Source organism: Uloborus diversus, chromosome 4 (assembly GCF_026930045.1).
Source record: "Uloborus diversus isolate 005 chromosome 4, Udiv.v.3.1, whole genome shotgun sequence".
Classification (NCBI taxonomy): domain Eukaryota; kingdom Metazoa; phylum Arthropoda; class Arachnida; order Araneae; family Uloboridae; genus Uloborus; species Uloborus diversus.
The window spans coordinates 29,107,526-29,128,611 of NC_072734.1; the positions used below are offsets into that span (position 1 = coordinate 29,107,526).

General features: G+C 31.6%; 2 protein-coding genes across 2 annotated transcripts in view; one reads left to right on the plus strand and one right to left on the minus strand.

Annotated features, from left to right (window-relative positions):
• The window catches only part of LOC129219986 (importin-11-like), a 45,154-nt gene extending 36,750 nt beyond the window's left edge, over positions 1–8,404 (minus strand). Inside the window, 3 exon segments of the mRNA XM_054854309.1 lie at positions 1,645–1,717; positions 1,790–1,890; positions 8,044–8,404. Of these exon segments, the coding sequence (XP_054710284.1) occupies positions 1,645–1,717; positions 1,790–1,890; positions 8,044–8,175 (306 nt within the window). The 5' untranslated portion in view covers positions 8,176–8,404.
• Positions 8,405–14,131: 5,727 nt separating this feature from the next.
• Positions 14,132–21,086, plus strand: part of LOC129219987 (WD repeat-containing protein 6-like) — a 77,917-nt gene continuing 70,962 nt past the window's right edge. Inside the window, exon 1 of the mRNA XM_054854310.1 lies at positions 14,132–14,136. Within this exon, the coding sequence (XP_054710285.1) occupies positions 14,132–14,136 (5 nt within the window). The remainder of the gene's footprint in view (positions 14,137–21,086) is intronic.

Here is a 21,086-nt window from a genome sequence, read left to right on the forward strand (position 1 = left end):
TTAACTTATTTCTAAATTATTTTAAAAAATTTTCAAGAAAAATATTGGTTAGCTGATCAATATTATTCGATTATTCGGTGAAATTATTCGACTAAGCGGGGATCTTTAACACTACGTCTAAAGAGAAATATTAGGTTCTGGGAGGTTTTATTCATATAAGTGGTGTATTAGTTTATCCGTTACCCGATAAAGCCGGGATGACAGTATGTGAAAGACCGCAGATAAGCCACCTGAGAAAAATATAGAGTTTACTGTAATGTGAATTAGGATAGACAGTGTAATAATAGAGACCATTATGCTTTGATAAGAGAAGTAGTTTTAAGTGCTAAATTTTAATCTTATTCTTAAAGTTGAACATCTATACCAGGGTACAGTGGTTGTCCAACCTTTCTTACTCTGGAGACCACATTTCATTTTAAGATAAATCTCGCAGAACAGAACACATATAAAAGTTCAACATAATTAATATTTTTTCGACATAGCATGAGAAAACATGAAAAATGTAAAGAAAATTTCAAACCAAGAATTGTTATTGTTACTGGAAAACTCATTTTATTAATATGCAGTTTCTATCTGCTTTTCAGAAACAAATTTCCAATTATTTATTCCCAGAATTGCAGCTGCCAAATGAAGGGGATGTCGTTTTGGAAGAAAACAAAAAATTTTTCAATTTGTAACATAGTACATAACGGGCCACATTGATCAGCCTTGCAGGCCTTATATGGGCTGCTGGTCATAGGTTGGGCACCACTGATCTATACCAATGCTGACACTTCTTTAAGTGTTTTTTGTTTATGAGTTTGAGGAAAGGGAAGGATTTTGGAAAAAATACTAAAGGCAGCACACAAAAAAAAAAACTTCTAAATAAAGAAACTATACTAGAAATGTGGCGAGTAACTTAAGTCTCGACTGGCTATTGGCTAATAACTGTAGATTTGAATTTTCAGGTCGAGTAAGGAAATCGACTTTGAATAGATGAAAAAAGTTGAGTGAGGATAAACCCTGGAGAAAAAATAGGTAATTATAATAGTTTAAAATCGGTAAAATCAATGTTTTTTTTTTCTTTTGACGATCCGATTCATCATTTAAATCAATGACAGCCCTGTAAGGCTAAAATTAAAGGTATTAACAGCTGTTCTAGATCTACAAAAACATCTATTAGCAGAATAAAAATTTTAGAGGCACATGAGACCAGTAAAGTTTTTTCTTCTGTTCTTTCAATAACGTTTTGTATTACCTTTTGAAACTGATGATAGGAAGTTTTCACTTTTGTTTACATTACCTAGGATTTTCTTTGCAAGAAAAGAAGATTAAGAAACTTCTACAGCATTATAACTGATTGTTTTTGCCACCCTATAGATTTCCTCCCAAAGCAATGACACTGATAAGATTTTGTTGGCTAAATTCTTTTTTACCAGTATTGGTAGACAGAAAAGTCTATGAAAACCATTAATTGAATCCTTTGTCATTTTAATTCTGTTTTACATATTCCGCTTTCTTGAATTAATTTTTAAATCCAGGACGCAAAAAAAGGAAAAGTGAAATGCTAATTTAAGCTGTTGAAAATAGTTTGAAATAATTGAAATTAAAGAAAAATTAATCTAGCTTCTAAATTGATATGATATGAGAAGAGAAATAACTTACTTGGTTGACAGGTTCATTTAAACATGTAAGTAATTTTTGTCTCAAAACTTCCTTTTCTTCATTACTAATAGAGCTAAAAAAACATAATTTAATTAAAATTAAAGATGTTTACCACAAAAAAAAAAATCACACTGTGTTTACATACCCGTGTGTTGTTTTCCTCCAATATCGATCAACTCCATTTTTGACACATAAAACTGAAAGCCAGCGAATATTTACATCAATATTTTTATTACATGCAATGTCCTAGAAGGAAAAATTCAAAAGGTACCATAATTAAAATTTGAAAATTCCGGAATCTAAACTTCAAACAAGTAATAAATCTGATATTATTAGCAAAAAAAAAAGAGAACGGATGCACATAAAATGAAAAGCAAAAATTCAAAAATGAAAGGTATAACAGTAAGACATTTTATAATATTGCAGATAAAAGTTTTGTGCAATTGAAAGAGGAGAGGTCAATTCCACAATTTTTAATTATATTCCCAAAACTGAAAAGGAAGAATACTTTGAATGCCAAATATACTTTCCAAGCCTAATACTTCACCAAAACATAAAATGTTTGCCCAAAATTTTCCCAGACTGTATAGTGTATAAGTGTCATATAAAGAATTATTACGTAAGGCACTTTAGCAATCTGATATGTTATTTAGTATAAAAGTGCTCGAAATGCCTAATCAATGTCAGATACTGAATTTCTCACATAAAAAGCCAATCAGTGAAAATTAGAAGACTTACATTTTTTTTGTTTTTTTTAGAACCAGTTAGGTTCTAAAAAAACAAAAATCAATTTCATAGGTTTCTAGTTTTAAAAACATACCCTTGCATAACAGCAAAATTTAACAAAAAACACTCAAAAAGAAAATTTTATTTCTTTATTCCCTTTTTTCTTTTTTACAGAAATTTTACTCAAGTGCAAAAATTTTCCACAAACCTAGGTCAGGGAAAATAATCAGTTAAGAAACAAATATTTATTATTTAATCTTTTTTTATCCTTCAACTAAATCCATATGTTTTCAATAATTTGCAATAAATTTTAGCAAATCTTTTATCTCTTGCTTTCTGTTACTTAAAATTTATCTTGAAACATCAAAATAAGAAAAATCTTCAATTCGACCTGTCTGACATTGCATAGAACAATACTTTCAACAATCTTTATTTAAAAAAAAAAAGAAAATTCTATATTTCCATACCTCAAAGGCAGGGTTCATGGATTTAAATCGGCTTGATTTAAATAGTAATTAAAATCATGATTTAAATCTTTGATTTTTTTAAAAAAAAATCAATGATTTGAATTAAGTGATTTTAACAAAATCATTAATTAAAATCAGTTGATTTTACTTTTATAAATTAATTTTGCATTTTTAGAATGTATCGCTCTAAATTTAAGTACACTGCATTATACTATCTTAACTTCAACATGTAAAACTACATGGATCTCTCCTTCTGTGTGTGTAACAGATTTTCACTCTATTGCTATTACTCCAAAATTAGTTTAGAACAAAATAAAAATTTGGAGTTTTTCTTATACACCATGACTAATATAGTTCAGAAAAGTAATGGTTCAACATATTATTTTACACTAAAAACGTACATGATGATGGAAACCTTATCTTTAAGCAAAGCATAAAACACATCTTATCTAAGCATTATAACATATTTATGAATCTTAAAATATTATTGAATAGTTAGAGAGCTTATCTTAATTTTAGAAGTTAGTTGAATGGATTCATCTATTGTATCAAATATTATGTTTATAAATGGTAGTAACTAATATCTACAAATTTTTGAATATTTTTAAAAAAATTAAAAAAATCTGAATTAAATAAAAAAAATCTGGTTAAAAAAAAATCCGACTTTTTTGAATTTAAAAAAAAATCAAACAAATCATGAACCCTGCAGGGTTATTTAACACAGGGGTCTGGCCAGAGGATATTTGGGTCCGTTAACGGACCCTTCACAAAAATCCGATCAACCAAAACGGACCTTTCACAAAATCCCGATCAAACAAAACGGACTCTTCACAAAATTTTGATAAACAAGATCGGATCTGTCACAAATTGTTTATTGAAAGAGCACATCTGAAAGCAAAATAACGCATATTTCTGTGTATAAACCGATAATTTTTGGAACCTTTTTTAAAGTCAAATTAGAGGAATTAGCTAATACAAAATCGGCTAATTTTGAAAAAAAAAAATTGGCACTCTTGCGATGCTCCTGCAAGCGATAGATAATTGCTACTGCCAAATAAATATAATGATTGTTTGTTTTATCACAGCTAATTAGCGGCGGTTTTGTAAACTTTTCTGAAAAGGCATTGGTAAGCACTTTTCTCTGCTCATGATTTAATAAACAATAATAATATATATCTGCGAAATGAACTTAGAACTGCAAAGGAATAGTAAGGATGAGGAAAAAATATGATCGCTTCAGATAGGGTTACCAACTTCAAAATTATCACCACTTAGCGTCTGGCGTTGAACTTTATAATGACTTGATTAGGAAATATTCTCATCATTTTGCCAGCTTGTCAATATTTGCGTTTTTACGGTGCGGTGCGATGTTTAATTGTTATTTTGGGAGAAAATTATATGGGTTTTGATTTTTCGATGCTAACAAGGATGATTAACTTTAAATAAACTCTTTTAATTACCGTTTTTTTATCTTTAGATGTCTACATTTTGAAAAATGCAATCTTTTAACATCCGATATGAGAATCATATTTTGTTCCTTTTTCAAGCTAACTTCGCTTTATTAGCATTCAAATAAATGAAAAGTCTCTTTATTTCTGTTAGAACTCTCATTTCAAGTTTTTAAAGTAAAATTCCATTTTCTGTTATGAGTCAAAAATTAAAATGCCGAATAGATGGTTTATTTTTTGGGTCAACTGTGTCCACAGATATTAATGATATGTTTATCATAGGACTCTAAAATGCAATTTTAAAATAATTTTATCAAAAACATTTCTTTTACAAGCCGTTTTTATACTTTTGATGCCTTCACTTTGAGAATTGCGATCTCTTTGCATCCGCTATGGGAATCCGATTTTACGAAATTTTGATGATTATTACGCTTTGTTAAGAGGTAAACAATTGAAATATCTTTTTATTTTTGTTAAAATCACGGAATTTATAAGTTTTAAACGAAATTCTTTGCTTTTTAAGAATGTCTTGGGTCAAAAAGTTGAATGCTGAACCCTATTCTGAATTTTATTTTATTTATTCATATTTTTGTTACAATTATTTTAAGTACTGTACAGAAATATATCTAGTATAATTTAACATAATGAATGTAGAACGGTAGATAAATATTGATACTTGAAGCAGCGATGCCCCCCCCCCCCCCCCCGCCAAATATCAGAAAAAAATCCAGAATGATTTTATCGACGTAGAAGAGGAAAACACTCAACTTTAAGTTTAATTTATGCCGTTTGTGCCATCTCTAAATTCTAAAATTTTGTTTTGACAAATTTTTTTTTTTTGCGAGATTTTTTGATTTTTCACAAAATTAATTCATTTTTCACAAAATTATTTGATTTTTCACAAAAAACGGACCCTGTGAAAAATCCTGGAGAAACCCCTGTTTAACATTTGAACAATAGTGGGGGAAGGGGGGGGGACAAATAATCAATTTCACTAGTGCTATTTTTATGACTGTGTGTAATTAAATATTCTGAAGTGTGGAGCAAGTAAACCTACTTCTGATAATCACACGTAAATTGGAAATGGAAAAAGCGATATAGAAAAAGAAAGTTGGGAAAAAATATTTAAAAAAAAATAATAAAAAGCTTTCAAAGAAGTAAACAGGAAGGAACAGGACAGTTCTGGAACAGTATTTTACAGATTATGAAACAAGGGACACTTACAGCTTTTTCATTGAGTTAGTGCTTAAACAAATACAGTAAAACCCCTCCTACGGACACCCCTCTTATGCGGACAATTTTTAATTCCCTAGCTCCAATGCAAATAACATTATTAAACCCTTATCCTGCGGACACTTCTCTATTGCGAACAAAATAATTTGTCCCGTTAGTATCCACGTTAGAGGGATGATTTTACTGTACATAATACACTGAAGCTCCTATATGGAGGATTTATTTACATTGGATTTTGTCGGTTTAAAGGGTTTGGTACTTTATACAGTGGGTGCTGAATCCATTTTTAATTATAGGTATACATTAATTCTGCTCTAGAATTTCTAAGTCTGATAACTTCAAAATTTGGCAAGTTGAATAAGACTTTCACTATGGACAAACAAAAAGTTATACTGTGAACTGAGATTTTTAGACTGTTCTTTCTCCATGTTTGAACACTTTAAACGGGCAATGAATAAAAATTAAATATACCAACAGCTTGATTATCATATCCAGAGACTGCAGTTTCGTCCATGTTACGGACTCATTAGTCTGGAGTAGTGAGTAGTGAATAACGGAGCTGGAGGCAGATGTTATCTGATTGAAGAAGAGTGTCAACAATCAAGTAGCTTCAGATTTAGCTCATCAGCCATAGTCTTCATTCATGGTGCAGTTCTACTTGTTAATTGAAAGCAAAGCAAGTAACAGCCCTTAAGTCAGAACTACATACAATATACCAACAACCAGGTTATCACATCCAGAGACCACCGTTTCGTCCTTAACCCTTAGTTTAAATTACCTCAGTACAATCTGTTTTCTTATGAATGAAATTACAGGGTTGGTGTTGTTAATTAGGAGTTAGGAGGGTGGGAGGCAAATTTCGGTAATAATTGTTTCTGGCAATATCAGTAAGTAGAAATGCATTAGTACTTAGTCTTTGCTTTTTTTTCAGTAAGTTACCGCCCTATAGCCTGGGTTAAGGCAGATATAGATGAAATACACCGCCAGTTCAGTCATTCCATCCGAGGACTGCATTTTCATGCTTATTAGCACTCATCAGCCCGGAATAGGAACTGCCTGAGCTGGAAGTGGAAAACCTCTTAAGGAAGCCAGGAGTGTCAAACTAACTGGTAGCTAATATAGAATTAGTACTGACCAGACGAGTGACCGATGCAATGGCTTGGTTCAACTCAAAGATTACAGGCAAGGCATGGTATTTTCAGTAAGTTACCGTCCTATATTATACCCCTAGAGCTGGCGGTTTATTTCAGGTAGAGTTTGTATAAAAAGTAATGAGACTGAGCTGTGTTTTAAGAATTTATTGAAGATATATTAACACTCACACCTAAAATTTTTCAAGATAAGACCTTTGGCCTTGCACACACTTATCCCAGCGAGTCTTCTAAGCTTTGAAGACTGCTTCTAGAATGTCCTTTGAAAATCTTGTACTAGCGCTTTTACGACATCCAAAGTTCCATGGTGATGCCTTTTTAGTGAAGTTTTCATCTTTGCGAATAGAAAAAAGTCTGCTGGGGCTAAATAGTGGCAGTAGGCAGGCTGGGGAAGCATAGAGATACCATTATTGACCAGGAAGTCTTAGAGGATGAAGCAGGTGTTTCCAGTATTTCTCAAGTTTTCAGCAATGATGCTCCAAACTGTCATTTTATCAAGTCCAATTCATCTGCAATCATTCTCACACTTAACCGAATTTAGCACAACACGCACATGATCTACATTTTCATACGTTCTACTGTTGGAGATTTATCCTCGACTCTCTCCCGGTCATCTTGGAAACATTTAGCTTTTGACAACCAGACAATTATCTCCGACCACTTGCTTACACACCTCTAAAGTCTCTGAGGCCGAATAACGAAGTTCTGCATAAATTTTAAGCACGTAACACTGCTCAAATGTTCTCTGCATTTTTGAGCGGAACCGACATTAGCAACAGAGGCACACTATAACGACAATGCCGTCTGAACAAGACTCCCAGGCAACTGCGGACTAGAGCGAGTCCCAACAGTAACCCTCAGCACCTACCTAACCCATTTTTGCGCCCTTGGGAGGTGCAGTTCGCATGAGGAAAAAATCAGTCTCATTACTTATTATACAGACACTGTATTTAAGCCTTAGCCCTTGGCTAAAGGGCAGTAACTTACTGAAAATACCATGCCTTGCCTGCAATCTTCGAGTTGAACCTAACCATTGCTTCGGTCACTAGACTGGTCAGTGTTAATTCTATATTAGCTACCAGTTTGTTTGACACTCTTGGTTTTCTAAAGAGTTTTTCCACCTCCAGCTCAGGCACTTCCCATTCCGAGCTGATGAGTGCTAATAAGCACGAAACTGCAGTCCTCAGATGGAATGACTGAGCTGGCGGCATATTTCATGTACTTAGTCTTTGGCATCAAAAAATTAAGTGAGATTCCCAGTTATTAAAATCATCCCAAAATTCAAACCAATTATTAATCAGGACAACAACTAAAGTTGAAAGACAACTTAAGTTTAAGAAAATTAAACGAAGTAATCTGTAAATCAAATCTCACCAGAAGGGTAGAATAAAAGCCTGTTTCTGATTCCCAAGATTTTAACTGGCATTCAGCTATTTTTAAAAGCTCAGCATTCTGACTAGAAGCTTTCGTTAGAGCATCTAAAACAACATGATAATGGTTATCCATGTCTGTATTGTACAATATTAAATGTAAACAAAATCTAAGCACACATGATGCGCAATTAAACGGTAAAACTTTTTTTCACAATCTCAGACATTTTTCTGATTATATTATTGCTCTGCTGCAAACATTACTTTTTTAAGAGCATGTTTTTCTGATTTATCAAAAATATTCTATTCAATACTAAAACTAGACTAATAATTCATGTTCATCTCTCTCACATGCAGCCCTACAAATCAAACAGAAGCCGAAAATGAACAAATTCACTTCATTTCTTTCACTATGCATTTTTATTTTTCCTGACAAAATATACAACAATTACTAAAATTAGACACGTAGTTCTACTTTCCCTGATCCATTTAACTTTTTAGATTGTATTTAGAAATTTAAATCGGATGTGTAAGAAAATAAATCCAAAAATTTTATTAACTGCCAATTTCACTGTTATTTATTTTTGTTTACATTCGCAACCGCGTGGAGCGGTTCGACTCAGTCCTCTCCTTTTTTTCTCTTTCGAACGGACCCGATCTCAAATTCAAAACTGGCTAATACTTCAAGAATATTTAATAAATATGATTTCAAAATAGTATTTTTATACATTAATTTGATTGAAAATTGTTATCTTTATTTTTTTACAACGTCTTGTAATTGTAAAGTAAATGCTGTTTGATTCAAGATGGGTGCAGCTGTCATTTGTTGACATTAACATACTGTTTTAAATTTGCATATTATCTTAGCTATCCGTCCAAATTTCACGATGGATTCCAATAACATTCAAAAGGAATTGATACTAGAAACTTACAGAAAGCATCTTTGTACCCATATAACATGTTTAAAACTTTACAAAAATATGTTGTTTATAGGTATTATTATTATTATAATGTTTTTCAGAACCTTCCTTTTCAAAATTGTTTTTTAACCCTTTTATCTTTCAATTTATTTCATTATGTCATTTACTTTTAACTTTTAAAGCAAATCCATCGATGTCAGAAAATTTTAACTTATTACTGCAAGACAGACACTTTATTTCATGATATAAACACAAAATAAATAATTATTTAAGTGCATAATTTGTTGAAGAATCAACTTTTGTACGCATAGTTGCGGGGGGAGGGGGATGTCTAGATGTTTAACACTCCGTCGGGCGCAACTGATCTATTAGGCACACCTCGAATTCTTTAGTTAGCCACGCGCCCTCAATAGCTTATGGAAAAATGTATATTCATTTTCTCAAATAAACTTGTTACATTCGAAAATCATGAAAAACTTTTATTTCTCTTCTTTGGTGTTTGTAGTTGACATTTTTTTCGTAAGAAAATGTGAACATGCGTAGAAAAGATCAGTAGATCAAAGTGTGCTTCCCAGGCTCAATGCGCCCGATCATGTTCTACAACATATTGCGCCCGACGGAGTGTTAAGAGTCACCCAGAATTCCTTTATCTAGGCTGTCGTTTCGGTTTTTCTTGGGGTAGAGGATCAAAGAGCATGTGCTCAATGGCACTTTTCCATTTTAAATGGTTTAAGATATCTTAAATGATTTAAGATATGTCACTTGATGCATAAATTACTTTTTGAGAATTTAAATTTATTGCAATTGCAAACTCATAATTTTGTAGTTGGGGACATTCAACAACTTCTACTTCTAGTGTTGTGTCTACTTGTTGATATCAGTAACTGTTTTGCCAAATCAAGTGATGTGCCTTTAAGGGAAAAATACTTACTCAATACATTTTAAAGGAAGCAATGCATATGTAAATGCTCTGGCATAGCTAGAAATTCATCAAGGGCGTGCCCTGCCTAAAATCAGCTTACTCAAATACTTGGAAAAGTTAATTGAAGCAGACATAATTTGATTTTAATATTGCATACTTACATATTACTTACTTTAAATTGTTTATATGATGAAAAAAAAAAAAACAGTATTTAGGTGAAATAGCGTAGCTTTAATTTTAATTATTGCAGCTTAATTTTGAGCTTAAAGGGAAGAGTCTGGACTTGGAGACCACCCCATGTACATTTGTGCAGTAATGCTGTACAAAGGCTGCGTCTATACATTATTTTTCAAATTAATCATTTGATCTATCCCCCGTAATCTCTGAAATGACAGACCTGCCTTTATCACTGCAAAGAAAGTTAAGTTTTTGAATTTCTGTGACTAAAGTTTCCCATGGGTGCCCATATGCAAAAAGGCAAAGGGGGGGGGGGGCTCAAAAATTTTAACCCTGGTTCAGCAGGATATTTTCCCTATGGAAGCAGATTTCAAGACAGATTAGAGTCATTAAAATTTGACATTTTTAATATCTTATTCATTAATGGCTGGAGAAGAAATGTTTTTGCACTTTTGCAAAGAAAAAAGTACTAAAAGCAAGCAAGTACTAATTTCTAAGGCGGGGCTTGAGCCCCCCCTCCCCCTTGCGCTCCTATATGGGCACCCTTGAAGTTTCCTGTATAGCATGAGCGTGATTGATTCCTCAATAAAAGGCCTGCAAGTTCAATTCAGCAGTTCAAATTTTTTGAGGTACCTTGATATGACGTGTCACAAGAAGCAGCAAAATTTTATCCTGTGTAGAATTTGAAAATTATTTGCAGTATTTTTCAAAAATGATTCCTATCACTCAAAACATGTCACAGAACAATTTCTTTGCTTGATTACACTACTTTTAACTGCTTGGAGTGTTGTTATCCTCATATAATAGTCAGTGATTGAGTATCGCTCCTGACGACATCAACAACAGGGTGGCGACAGATCAGGGAAATCAGGGAAAAGTCAGGGAACTTTATTAATCAGGGAAAAGTCAGGGAAATATCAGGGAATTTCGAAAAAATAACAAAATACAGGGAAAATTGATTTTATGAAGAAAAAAAATTTTTTTTTCTTTTGCTTTACAAAATTAAGTACTCTAATTTCCTACGCATTTTCCACCAATTTCCTGTTCAAAAAAAAAAATAATAAATAAAAATTAATGAGGTGCGACTATACACTGCCGCATATTTGTGCAACTTTTTTCCTCAACGTCAAAGTATTGAATCTTACTTATTAACCACAGGATGAACTTCCTAAGATTGCTTCTGTGTCTGTTAGGTTGTTTATTTTACCTAGCTTGAAATTTTTTTTTTATGCTTTCAATGCTACGTAAAATAAACAACCATACAGGCAAAGAGGAAGCCTTCATTAATGCTTAGCTCCTTTGTCTTTATTCCATTGTCTTGAAGTAATTAGCGTACTGTAATCACGATTTCAAGAAGAAATCTTTGGTTTTTGAATTAATACTATAAAAGCTTAAAAGTTATTACTTCTTCGCGTTTTTAATTTAATTGCTAAAATTGAACTTTCAGTAAAAAAACTTTTGTTTTTTTTTGCCGTTATACTACTTGTTGTAACCACATATTATAAAGATTTTCTTTTCTTCAGACTAAAGTGATTCTTTTATTTTATAACCAGGTTGCATTCTTCTTTAATATATTTTGAAATTAACTAATTGCTTTTTTTTCCCTTTTTTTTTTTTTTTTGCATTTCAAAGTTGTTTGTTACAAAAGCAATCTAAGATCTTTTTCTGTTACATACTGAAATCATTTGAAATAGAGTCAACTTGTGTACTTAATTAAATATCTTTATTTTTTATTGTTAAAATGCTGTATTCATTCATTAAAACCTATGTTATTGATTAGAGAAAAGCTCCCTATGAATGGATGTCAAATGGTTTCATTTGTTTTGCATAAATATGTCAATTAGTTATCTAAGAATAACGACATTACTTCTATTCTTTCACTATTGCTTGTTATTCTTGCAACAATTATTATACAGTTTGAAAATTTAGTTCAAAATAATTTCAATTACTTTTTAGTTCTATCATAAATACACATATGTTTTTAAGAGTGATTTTAATAGTTTCTTAAAATTCTTATGCTAAGTGGTTTTTGGAAGTAAAGTTTTTTTTAATTTTCTGTAATCTTTCCATGTAAAAAAAATTAATATACTGTTTTGTAGGGTTTCCCCCTCCCCCCCCCCAAAAAAATTGACGATATGTTTTTTTAAAAAACCATTTTATTAAAAAAGCAGCATCTTTTTAAAATACATCTTTAGTTCAACAACTTTACACAACTTAAAACGTTTAAAATACTGCATTTTATACAAACATACAATGGATTTCAAGTAGAGCAAAGAAAGAAAACCACTATCATTGGTAACTTAAATCAGGGAAATTTGGTGAACTTAATCAGGGAAAAGTCAGGGAACTTTTTTTCAGTTTCTGTCGCCACCCTGAACAATGAAATTCACGCCACGGCATGATAATTTGACAATATGTTGTGGTAATGTTTAACATGCAGGAAAAGGCTTTATTGTGACAAGGCTGAACTGGACTTTTTTACCGGTAAGACTCATTTTAGAAGAATGAAGAAATGTAAAAATGGTGAACAATGAGTGCTATTTACTGGAGTTTAGGGTTAATCACTGGAGTTAGGGCTAAAATTTCAACTATCAAAATATCACCCAGCAGACAATTGCTTCGTTCTAATGTTGAAAGCAATTTTCACCCATCATGTCTTCACAGAGGATTTTGAGCTTAATACAACTTCCAGTTCTATTGCTCAGATTCAGAACATGTATCCTCTCATACACCCTACATGTTGCAATCATCCAAAATAGTTCATTTAAGTTGCAATATAATCAGGGTCGCCGAGAGCTCAACCCGGGCCCCGAGGCAAAATAGTGACTTTCGGGCCCCCCCCCCCCCAACCACTAAAAACAAAAAAAAGAAAAAAAAATCCTGCTGACTTCCCTCACCTCTTATTTACATTTGTTTTCTCAAGTGCACCTTCTATACTGCAACACCTGCTTCATAGCAATCTTAGGCGTCACACCATGAGTTGCTGTACTGTGGAGCAGCATAGCAGATTCAGTTAGCAGCATATACTCTGAACAATTTCTTTTTTTCTTTTTGGCTTTTGATCCGGGCTAATTTCTAAGGCGGGGCCCGGGCCCCGTGGATTTTGCCCCTGCTGCCCCCCCCTCCCTCTCGGCAGCCCTGAATACAATTACTAGTATTTTACTTTATTGTTTAAATTGCATCACGTTTTTGCTTATCCTGAAACTTGCTTATCCTTTTTTCAGGTGAAGGTAATTGGGTTATAATGTTTGATATTTGTCAAGAAAAGGAGACAGGGAAAGAAATAATTTTTAAGAGTTCTACTATTCATGGAATAAGAATAAGTAACTATTTTAAAATTTGTTATTCTATATTAATTTTAGTTTTCTTCTTTTTCTTTTTTTCCTTTCCAACTCTTCAAGGTTTCTTACTGCATAAAACATTATATTTGCTAGTGTGTCCTAAACTAAAGAAAAAGTATCCAATGCAAACAATTCTACACATCTGCAAAAAATATTAATTTTTATTTGTTAGGCAATATGAATATTTAAAAATATTACTGTTTAGTAATCAGGGTGTTTGTTGATACCAATTATATAATAGTATTTCATTTTAAAATTGAAACAGTGGACTTTAATTCAGTTATGTGCCCCATGTGTTTATTGGTAACATATATTTTTAGTTTGTGTACTTGGTCATGCAGGACCCATTTATGAACTCACGTCTAATATGACAGATAGCACAATAGAGGCCCATGGTGTAGGACAGAATTAACAGCACATAGAAGGAAGTTGTAACCAGGGGCTAAGGACAGGAATCGAACCAACCACCCTGGGATTACTAAAATGAGGCTCTACTGCCACCCCTCCCTCCCATGTGTTGGTAACTAGTTTCCTGTTAGTTGCAAACACAAACATTGGTGACTGCAACTAATATGTAAAATTCCCCAAAAAGAACAGTGATAAAGAATTCAGTGATCATGAATTCAATGCTTCATTAATGTTGAAGTAAAATCAACAGCATCACTTATCAAAAATATCTGCAAATTCTGTCAAAAATTTTTCTGCTTCTACACAGTTAGTGAATTTAGCATCATGAGGTATAGTGAAAATGGAGTGTTTAGAAAGATCACTGTTCTGTTGTATTGATCATGAGATGTAGGGGGAAATAGGGCACATTGATCTGCTTTACTACTTTTAATTTTTTTATCTTTTCAAAAAATGTAATGAGCAGTTACATTTTCTCCAATAAGTTTCACTAAACCTTTTTTATCATCTGTTTTTTTTTTTGAAAATGTCGAATTGATTAGCTTTTTTTATATTAATTTTTTGCCAGAACCTTGTAAAGTGAGCCAACGTGCCCATGTTTGGTCCGCCTAGCGGGGTATGCTGCACCACTAGTCCAGTTATATTATACAAAAAAAGGGGCTAAAATCGCAAAGCACAATGTAGTTCTGATTTTTTAATATGTTGTTTGGGTCAATTAAGGTAGTGTAAATCTAAGTTTGCAGTTTTCAAAAACCTGTGCTCGCTGCGTAATTCGCGAAAAAATGCAAAAATTTTGGACTGTTTTTAGTTTTTCCTTTTTAAGTCCTAAACTATGCATCTTGTGATGCTAAACGTGAATACCAGTTTTAAAGTACATTAAATTGTGAACAGTTTAAGCTCTGTACGACCAATAATTTAGAAGATATCGTACTTTAAAAATTGGCCATTTTTCGCGAAAAATTAAAAAATTATGCTTTGATCACATTTCAGTTGAAATAACGAAATAAATTCCTACTCTACAAGAAAAAACTGGATATACTGTTGCAGTATATTTAATTAACTTTCATTTAAGCGAAAAAAGAAGTCTAGATTCAATAGTTCTTTTACAATCTCAAAACAAACTATCGGAAAATTCGATTTTTGGAGAAATGAGACAAAACTCTTCTCAGGACAATATGGAAGATCCTATTCTAAACAAAGGGGCAAAGAATAATATAATAAGACTCTAATGTGTGTTTATATAAGTTATGTGTGTTGGCAAAACACAGTGGTTATGGGGGGGAAAATAGGCCAATAGTTGACTGCTCTATGCAGGTAGTGCAAACATTCCTTCCCCTACGCAGGGGTGGAAAGGAATTTTATAATGTTTAAAAATTACGAGGATTGGATCATTGGCCTGTCACATTGCAAAATTTATGAACTTAGAAGAAGACTTTTAGTTCAGGCAAAAATTGCTCGAAATATTTATGAAACATATTTTTAGAAGTAAGCAATATCAACTCACACCTTTTTAATTTAATATTTAATGACTATAAAACATTTTTTTTAGTGCTTGAAAGTAACAAAAATATTTATGTTTCCTAATTTGAATTAATAAATTCAATAGTTAACTTATTTTCAAAATAAACTTTGAGGTAGTTCTTGATTATGTATTATCCACTTTATGAGGCCTTAAAAAGGTTAGAACTGCTGGTCTAGAACAATGCCAAAGCTCTGTGCCTTTTTAATTTTATTATTTTATTCTTTTGCATACTATAATACTTGTTTTAGAATTTTGGGATGCTGAAAATTTTCTATTATATCTCACCAACACAATGACTGATTTCAACTTTACTTTAAAAAGTGCTTAACTGTATTTGCTGATGTTTTGCCAGCTGAAGAGAATGTACTTACTTTTTAATCTTAAACTATATTAATTGGTGCATACAAACTTTGTGCCCGAAAAAAATCCCCCCCCCCCCGACTTCAAAAATTAATACTTGTCAAAAATAAATAGTAACTGCTAATTTAACATCTGTCAATTAATTTGAAAAAAAAAGAAAATGAGCGGCCAGTGTTTTTTTCCCCCTGGTTTGCTCATTATTGCATATTATGGCAAAAAAGATAAAAAAATTCACAACACTTTCAAAAATACATACTATTTAATAAAAATATAAGACATTTAAAAAAACTGCAAAGGAACTGAAATCCCACACATTAAATTTAAATAGAAAGGGGTTAAAAACATCACTATTTGCATTTTAATGGTAATGAAAACATTATTAATACTTTCTTTATAAATATGAAAAAATCTTGAAATTTTAACTAATACTAAGTGCTACTTTAAAAATACATTTTCAGTTTAGCTGCAAAATACATTTCTATAAACCTTTCTTTCATGCAAAAATAAATTAAAGTACTTTTTATATCGAAAGTATAAAAAATATTTTCTTCTTTTTTTTGCAAAGTTAAAACACAAAAATTTTAAATGGAATGTAATTAAATTTAATTTAAATAATAGAAAATAATAAAAGAGAAAAGAAAAGGAAAAGAGTGAAAGGAAGAAAGAGAGACATTTATTAAAATTTATCGCCAATAAAGCGAAAAACTTTCAAGCAAAAACCGAGGGTTACCATACACTTCGCTTGCAAGTAACGTTGTTCGTTTAACTCCCCGCATTTCTTAAACTTTGAATCTCTCGTCCTCCCAGAGAAAGTCAAATATCATCATCGAAGTCACTTCAGGAAGGTTATTGGACTCTCCTCTCACGAATCCAGCCTTTATTGTGTATTAAAGGGATTAATTAATAGATTTCAAGGCTTTAAATATGGAGCATACTACCTGCTCGTCGTCTTAACATGGGACCTTGCTCGAAGTGAGTTTCCGTACATCCATGTGACGTCACTTCAAGGCGCGCTTTTTTGCTCATGGGATTTTTAAAAATTCATTAAAAATCAGTCGTTGTGTTTTAAAATACAGCGTAGGTGAATTTCTGAGTTTTGAGGGTCCGTTTACAATATCTAATAGTCAAAACTAGAATATTTAATAGGTTGCAACTTCCCTATTATCTTCGATTTATCTTTAAAAAATTGTAACTTTTGACTAAAGAAGTTGGAGGATCAACCTATACACAAGTCTCTCCATATACCAATGCATACATATTTTAATAAGACAGAAGCGCATGTTTTTTTTTTTTTTCCAGTAACAGTCAGATTTTTTGTATCTATTTTCTTTTTAATTTCTGCACTGCTATTTAAAAAGAAGAGTTTGTTTTTTTTTGCAACATTATATTTGAATTGTGTTATTTGTCAGAAAATCGAATGCTTTAGTTAAAAAATATTTAACTTAGGGCTTGATTATCTGTTGCTTTGTATAAAGAGGACAGTGGGAAATTTATTTACTCTGCTATTATTTGTGAATTATAGTTTTTACTTCGCTTATGTCTGATAATTACGTAGAGATTTTTTAAATTTCTTTGGATTGATTCTTTCTTAGTCACAGTTTATGGTGTTCAGAAGAAAACAAAACATTAATTTTAATTATTTCTTTTCTTTTTTGTGTAGATGAATCTGGTGATAAAATTGCATTTTTTGGAGGAAAGAGTTTGAAAATATATTCCTATACCTTTACAACTACTGAGGTGTAAGTATTTTTTAATATTTTGCCCATTTTGTAGAATTTTCCTTATGTTAGGTTAATATAATGCTATTTTTTAACACTCTATCATCATTTTCTTCATCATAAATTCTTTAAATGAAGTGTCTTTTGAAAAAAAACAAGTTAATTCATGGAAGTCAAAAATAATAGAAAATAAACAAATTATTGACTTACCTGAGGTAGTTCTTAAAAGGTGGGAGCAAAAAGGTTAATTCTGGGTAATTTTTAAAATTTTAAAATTTGACATCAATTTTGTTTTTATTGCATAGTATGTATACCTATAAAATCATATATAAACATAAAAAACAGCAGGACGTGTTGCACAACCACAAAAATAAAAGGAAAACTGAAATTAGTATGCCCTAAAATTCTTAATAAAGCCATTTTGTAATCATGTAGCTTGACGGAATCAAGTCATCAAGAAGAAAAAAACAAAACTTAGCTTCTTAAAAAGTTTAATTTTTTTTTTTTTTTTTTATGTAGATCACAATAGAGTTTTGAAATAAAGTAGTGAAAGTAGCAGGGCTGAATTTTTCTAATAATGCAAGCAAATTTTATTTTATGAATTTGTTTTACAATTTAACCACCCGTGGAAAAGATTCAGCTTTTTTTCCCCGTAAAACATCTTTTTCTTATTGTTAACCAATATTTATTTTCATTAATCTACTATGAATCAGCGATAAAAAAAATCTTAAAAATTTGACATGTTTGACTGCCATGCATATTTGTCTAAAAAATACATGCCCAAATAAAATTGTACATGCTTGGTTTTTTTGTTGTATAATAATAAAAATATTTGAATTTGTCGTATAACATTAATCAGACAAAAAATTTAACAGCTTCATATCTGAATCAAGAATTATTTCAATATAAAACAGAAATAGAAGTTTAAAGAAATAGTATGTAACAAGTAGCCCTTAAAATTACCAATACTCAATTAAAAAATTATAATAACTACATGCCCAGCCAGGCATGTAAGGGTAAAAGATTCACGCCGAATCGGAATTTTTTCATGCCCTGGGCATGTCGAGCAATATAATGTTCGAACCCTGCTATGAATAAGATTTCTTTTTAAAATGTTTCTTAGCCAGTTTTGTACTGCAGGCTCATCATTTAGGGGATCAATTCCCACCCACCCTTCCTGACTTTGGAAGCCATTGTATTACTGACAAGTGACTGGTTTTTGAGGGGTTTTTTTGGCATAATTTGCATTGAATTGGAGGCAGTGTCAGAATTTTGGACATGATAGGTTTGGTGGTTTTTACCATCTAAAACTGTCCCAAAATTCCTTCAGCTGTCAAAAAGTATACTCAAGCTGAAGGGGGTGTAGTCTAATTAATTTGTATTTGCTGCAATGTTAGTAATGTCTATATATGAATATTATTTTTTTAAAATATATATTTGATATTTTTCTCTGAAATGTAAATGAAAAAAAAGAAAGAAAAAAAACATGAAAAATGTACCAGTAGCTCAATCATGGGCGGATTTATGGGGGGGCAGAGGGGGCAATGCCCCCCCCCCAGTTTTGGGAGGACTTTATGTAGTTACAACACATCTTCCAAAATTTAAAAAAAAAAAAAATCATTATTTTTTTGTTTTTGAATAGTTCAGAAGAGCATGGGTAGAATTATAGGAGGGGGGGGGGTAATGCCCCCCAGTTTTGGGAGGAGTTTATATAGTAACAACTTATCTTCCAAAATCTTATAACAAAAAAAGATCATAGTTTTTTCTTTTTTGAATAGTTCAATGAAAATTAAGAGAATAGCGAATGTCCTTTTCTGAAGGGAGAAAAAAAAGAAAAAAAAACAAACATTAAATACAAATAGTACAGCTGTCACTGGGGTACTGAAAATTGGCCTAAAATCACTATTTTGGACTGAAAACCATTTGGGCAAGTATATGAATGAAAATATAGGCTAAATGAGCTATGCATTCAGCTGCAACACTTATAATAATTGACGTTTGGGACCCCCCCCCCTCCTCCCCAATTTGCTCTAACAGAACGATCTACTCGTTACGATTTGTTTTCTCTCTTTTCAGAATGTTTATTTTCAATTTGTGTGATTTCAAAAACTAGATGTTTTGGGTTGTTACAGACGAAAGATTTTGAAGAACCTTCTGGATTCGCACGTTCAAATGAAATTGGCTGATTTGAAATGTAAGCTATTGCAAAAGAAGTACATAGCTAAAATTTTTTGTACAGCAAAATACTATCAAATGTAACAGTTAACACCATACTCAACGAATGTATGTAACAATGAAACAAAAAACTGAAAAAATTGTCCAACCATTGAACAAACAGAACGTAAAATCACTGTAAACAATGCGTTGATTATTTAGGGGAGAAAATAGGAATCTCAATCCCTAGCAGTTCAAAACTAAATTTCTGATTTTCCAGAATCATACATTGTAAGGAAAACGTCTGAATAAAAGAAAAAGTGAGGGAGATATATTTCCGGCACGAAAGTTTTGCATAATTCTTGTAAGATCGCATTATTACCTGATGAAATGTTTTATAACTGTGTTTTCTTTATTTTTTAAAGGGAAAAAAAATGTATATGAAACTAATAGTTAGAACTGTACTTCATGTGCTTGGAAAATTTTCGGCTTTTCTTTTTTTTTTTTTGAGAAAAAAAAGTAAATACTATTGAAAACTGAATAAATTTCAGTTGTATGAGCATTCTGATTAATTGAATCTTTTTACTGAGAGGGAAAGTACCATTTTACTTACTTTCTAAATACTGTTTAAAAATTAAGGTATGTCATAATCACCTAAGTCTAAATGAGACAGTTATTGTCATTATTGAAACCTGAGCAATTCAGTCATCAAAAGTTTTGGAAAAATTTGCTGAAATTTGATAAAAACCGATAAAAATCTTACACAGATTGGTAAAATCATAAAAACCCTTTAACTGTAAAAACTGACGATTTTTTTTTTTTAATTACAAAAAAATCGAACAAAAATTTGCAGGTAAGAGTGAATTACATGCAGGGCCGGATTTGCTTATGAAATAAACAAGCTATAACTTAGGGCTCCTGCTTTGAAGTGGACCCCTAACTCCCAAATTCGTTCACCTGATTTGTTCCTTAAAAAAATGGAATGTGCTTGAAAAACTAATTTCTTTTTCAAGTACTTGAAAACCTTGAATATTTGAAAATGTGTGGTAACAAACCTTAAATTTTAAAATTTCTAACAAATTGTAGGGGGAGGAATGCTAAAATGTGTCAAATTCAGCTCCTTGCTACATCCTGCATCAAAAATGTAAAAATCATGGCTCTTGCGTTTGTAACATATTACTTGAAATAAATTTTTGTGACTCACATGTTTCATATCTTGCTATTTACTTAATCCCGAATGCAGAATTTTAGAAATTCTTTTGTATTGATTGCTTTTATCTTACTTTTACTGCATATTGTTAATCTGTTTAGCCCGGGGGAAAAATGATACACTACCCCTATTCCTTTTCGTTTTCTATACTACTTATAATTAAAAAAAGTTGTAATGAGAAATTAAAGTTTATTTTTTCTTTTAAACTTAAAATAGCTGTTTCTTACAAAGTTTGAACAATACTGTACAACTGTATATAATCTAGTACTCAATTTCAAAGACTGGAAAGTGCAAATTATTAATAGGTTCTAAAATCCC